Raw genomic sequence first — 3,166 nt, 5'->3', positions numbered from 1 at the left:
TTTACACTGTCAATAAAACAATTTTGACAAGCTGATACAGACCAAAGCAATTTCGAGTTTGGGCACAGCTGGAAACCAACTCCTCCACTGTGTGGACTGAGACACATTCCTATTTAGATTATGGGTCACGTGTAGCTATGCTGTTAATTCTAAGGGTTTATGTGTAATAATAGGAAATAGTGTCATCATTAAATTGTATTATATAAATATAAAAACTCAGATTAAGGTTAAGCGGTGAATAGGTTTATTTGTTAGATTAGTAGGATTAAAAATTAATAATTAACATGTGGCATATTTCCAAGACAAAACAATATTAGATAATAAATCATAATTGATATACATATTGAAATTGGGTACCTATGTGCGCGAGGTGAAATCGTAAAACTGGCTGGTCATACCCCAAATGAAAACGTTCGACTGACAGTTATTTATTTTGCGCGTGCTAGCTGATGAAAAAGATGAATGATGTCACTCTTGGATGGAATGCCAATTAATGAGTCAATTAGTGCTTGGTTTTAAAAGCATAACGAGGCGCGAGTTCAACTAGTTTTCCGCGGTCGCGCATCTTCTATCTTCCAGTCAACTATTCAGGCAGAAAGAATCTGGAGACCATCGCTCGTCCCGGGCACAGAGAGAACTCCTCTTTTTTCCTCCAAAATCCAATGTGTCCTCTTTTCGTTCTCGAGTTGTTACATTGCGAAACCTCTTGGGGGAAACCCCAGTTGAATTTGACCCTTATTGGTCAGCAACTGTTTCTTCGCGTTGTGAAACTATCCTTTCATTGTATCCATGCACTTTACCACCGCACTCATCGCGAGGGGGGTAAAATAACCAGCCAGAGAGTATTTCCCAGCCAGAATTTTATTTTAGGATTCCAGGAAAAAGTACGGTACCAAAAGATAATAGAACTGGTAAGTAGGTACCAAAACTGTTACAGGACCTCCCCCGTCCAAAAGAGGTGAAATACTAAATTAATTTTGAGCTTGCTCAGTATGCCAAGAGAGGTTAAATGCTAAATGAATTTTGGGCTTGGTTGCCAAGCTGGCCAAAAGAGGTTAAATAAAGAAATAATTTTGAGCTTAGACAGTATGCCAAGCGGAGCCAAAAGACGATAAATGCTAAATTAATTTCGAGCTTGGGCAGTTTTCCAAAAGGGAATAAAAACCCCTTTAAATATTTGGTACAATATTTAATAAAACCATTCTAAGTTCCTATACCATTCGAAGGGGACCCAAAGCGGATGCCGTTTAAGCAATTGGGACCTTCTGTACCTTCCAAAGGGGGACAAAAGCGGATAGTGACTCAACCACCTTTTGGATGTTTGTATATATCTCAAGTGTTCCGAATATTGCCAATTTAGAAAATAGAAAATTAAGGCTATCAGAAGGATCCCAAAGGCAATCATCAAAAGATACTTTATATTATATTTTCTGGCAGCGGTTCTTTTATAGTCCATAGCACTGTGGCAGACTTGTTTGAGGTATTTCACCATGCATTTTAGGAAATAGAAAATTAAGGCAACCAGCAGTGGCGTCGCTAAGGGGGGCAGAGGGGGCGGTCCGCCCCGGGTGCCACTCGTTTGGGCGTGATTTGGGGGTGACACCCGACCGTGAAAACACAAACTATAGAGACTAGTAAGTAGCCCACCATGATATCCGCCCCGGGTGTCACCCATGCTAGCTACGCCAATGGCTACCAGAAAGATCCCAAAGGCAATCATCAAAAGATACTTTATATTATATTTTCTGGCAGCGGTTCTTATATGGTCCATAGCACTGTGGCAGACTTGTTTGGGGTACTTCGCCGTGTTGCTCTAAATATTAGAATAAAATAGTAATTAGAAATCCAAAAATTTTAGTTGTTTTATAAAGCTATGGGCCCACGGTGCCAAACGAAAATGATTACCGTATCTTCCTTTGTATCATGGGTGACCTCTGGTTTATCTTCTTGGCTTCTTCCTAGCCTCGAACCTTTGGACAAACCCAAACCACAGGCTGGGCAACGGTCGAAGTTGGTCGCCGCTTCCTCTTCTACGTCTGCGGATTGCCCAATAGAGACCCTTTATAAAGAATGAAACGAGATAAAAGATTAATCCAGATGTGGCGTTAAGCTCAGCGGCGACGTTGTTTCTTACGTTTGAATCAGATGGTTGTCGATGGTCGCGTTGAGCCACACCTTTTGAGGGTTGCTAGTGCCGGGTTCCACTGGGGTTGATATCAAAAACAACTTATCACCGTCAAAAATGGTAGTACCTGAAAAGTGTAAATTTGAAAAGTTAATGTGGAGTGTAAATGGCTTGGGTCAATTAAATTTCAATTCCCAAAATTTACATCTTGTTTAAGTTGTTTTACGATGAATTTAAACTAAATTTTTTTTAAATAACTAAAATGTTACCTGGTATCTTAAAGATAGTCAACTTTCGGGCAGGCTGTACGATGCCAGTAGCTGGGCGGACTCGATAAGCTTCGATGTTGTTTGTTCGGAACTAGCAAAGAGTTTAAGTACTAAAGTTAATATAAGTTCGATATTTTTTAATATTATCTAAATTATATACCTTGAAAGCCACGGGATATTGGCCAAAGTTCTCAATTTCGACTTCAGATTTCAGATATTAGGTTCCACCATATGCTGTTAAGGTTATCACTCGCTCCTTGGGTCTGAACATTGAATTTAAATATCATCTTAATGGTAATCAAATTTGAGTGTAATATTTGAAGGGTTATACTTACGTGATAGCCAATAGGGAAGGTTTCTTATCTATTGAATTTGACGATTTCATTTTTATTAATGTATTTCTAAAGTGTATAGGGAATTAGGAAAATTTAAAATATTTAGCCTAAATCTTAGTTTAACAAGTTAAGCCTAATGTTTCTTTCTCTATGCTTGCACGCGAAATTGGAACGCGGTTTTCAGATTCCGAAGAGTCTCGCGAATGCAGCGCGTGCTCTCTACCTTCAACAGCTACGGAACATTATCGCATGACCTCCCGTATTTTATAGAAACCCCTATTAAATTATGCAAAGTGCAAACTGCATTTTCACAAATTTGATACGTAATTACCCTTGTGTGTACTGCTACGACACTATCACTTACAGGGGGCCGACGAAATCTGAAAGGCAAGGGAATTACAAAGAAAAATAACCGAAGTTAACGTTAATGGTTAAAC

General features: G+C 39.2%; 1 protein-coding gene across 1 annotated transcript; it reads right to left on the bottom strand.

The window, feature by feature from the left end:
* Window positions 1-227: 227 nt before the first annotated feature.
* LOC149935587 (uncharacterized) lies at window positions 228-2,681 on the bottom strand. Its single transcript, XM_090153589.1, has 6 exons — window positions 2,645-2,681; window positions 2,555-2,595; window positions 2,395-2,485; window positions 2,135-2,252; window positions 1,906-2,059; window positions 228-1,813 (listed from the first exon to the last, which is right to left on the bottom strand). Exons 1-6 carry the CDS (start codon window positions 2,679-2,681, stop codon window positions 1,190-1,192), a joined length of 1,065 nt encoding a protein of 354 aa, XP_090009715.1. The 3' UTR covers window positions 228-1,189.
* Between the last annotated feature and the right edge of the window lie 485 nt (window positions 2,682-3,166).

The sequence above is a fragment of the Leiobunum rupestre genome, chromosome 7, assembly GCF_980474605.1.
Source record: "Leiobunum rupestre chromosome 7, qqLeiRupe1.1.hap1, whole genome shotgun sequence".
NCBI lineage: Eukaryota > Metazoa > Arthropoda > Arachnida > Opiliones > Sclerosomatidae > Leiobunum > Leiobunum rupestre.
Note: the sequence above shows the minus strand (reverse complement) of the source record. Positions and strands in the feature narration are given on the sequence as shown.

Bases quoted from the DNA above. Each gene is read 5' to 3' on its own strand.
- LOC149935587 (XM_090153589.1), bottom strand. From the start codon at position 2,681: ATGATATTTAAATTCAATGTTCAGACCCAAGGAGCGA. The intron at 2,596-2,644 runs GTGATAACCTTA...TGAAATCTGAAG, and splicing joins TGTTCAGACCCAAGGAGCGA to TCGAAATTGAGAACTTTGGC. The intron at 1,814-1,905 runs GTAATCATTTTC...TCTAATATTTAG, and splicing joins ATGATACAAAGGAAGATACG to AGCAACACGGCGAAGTACCC.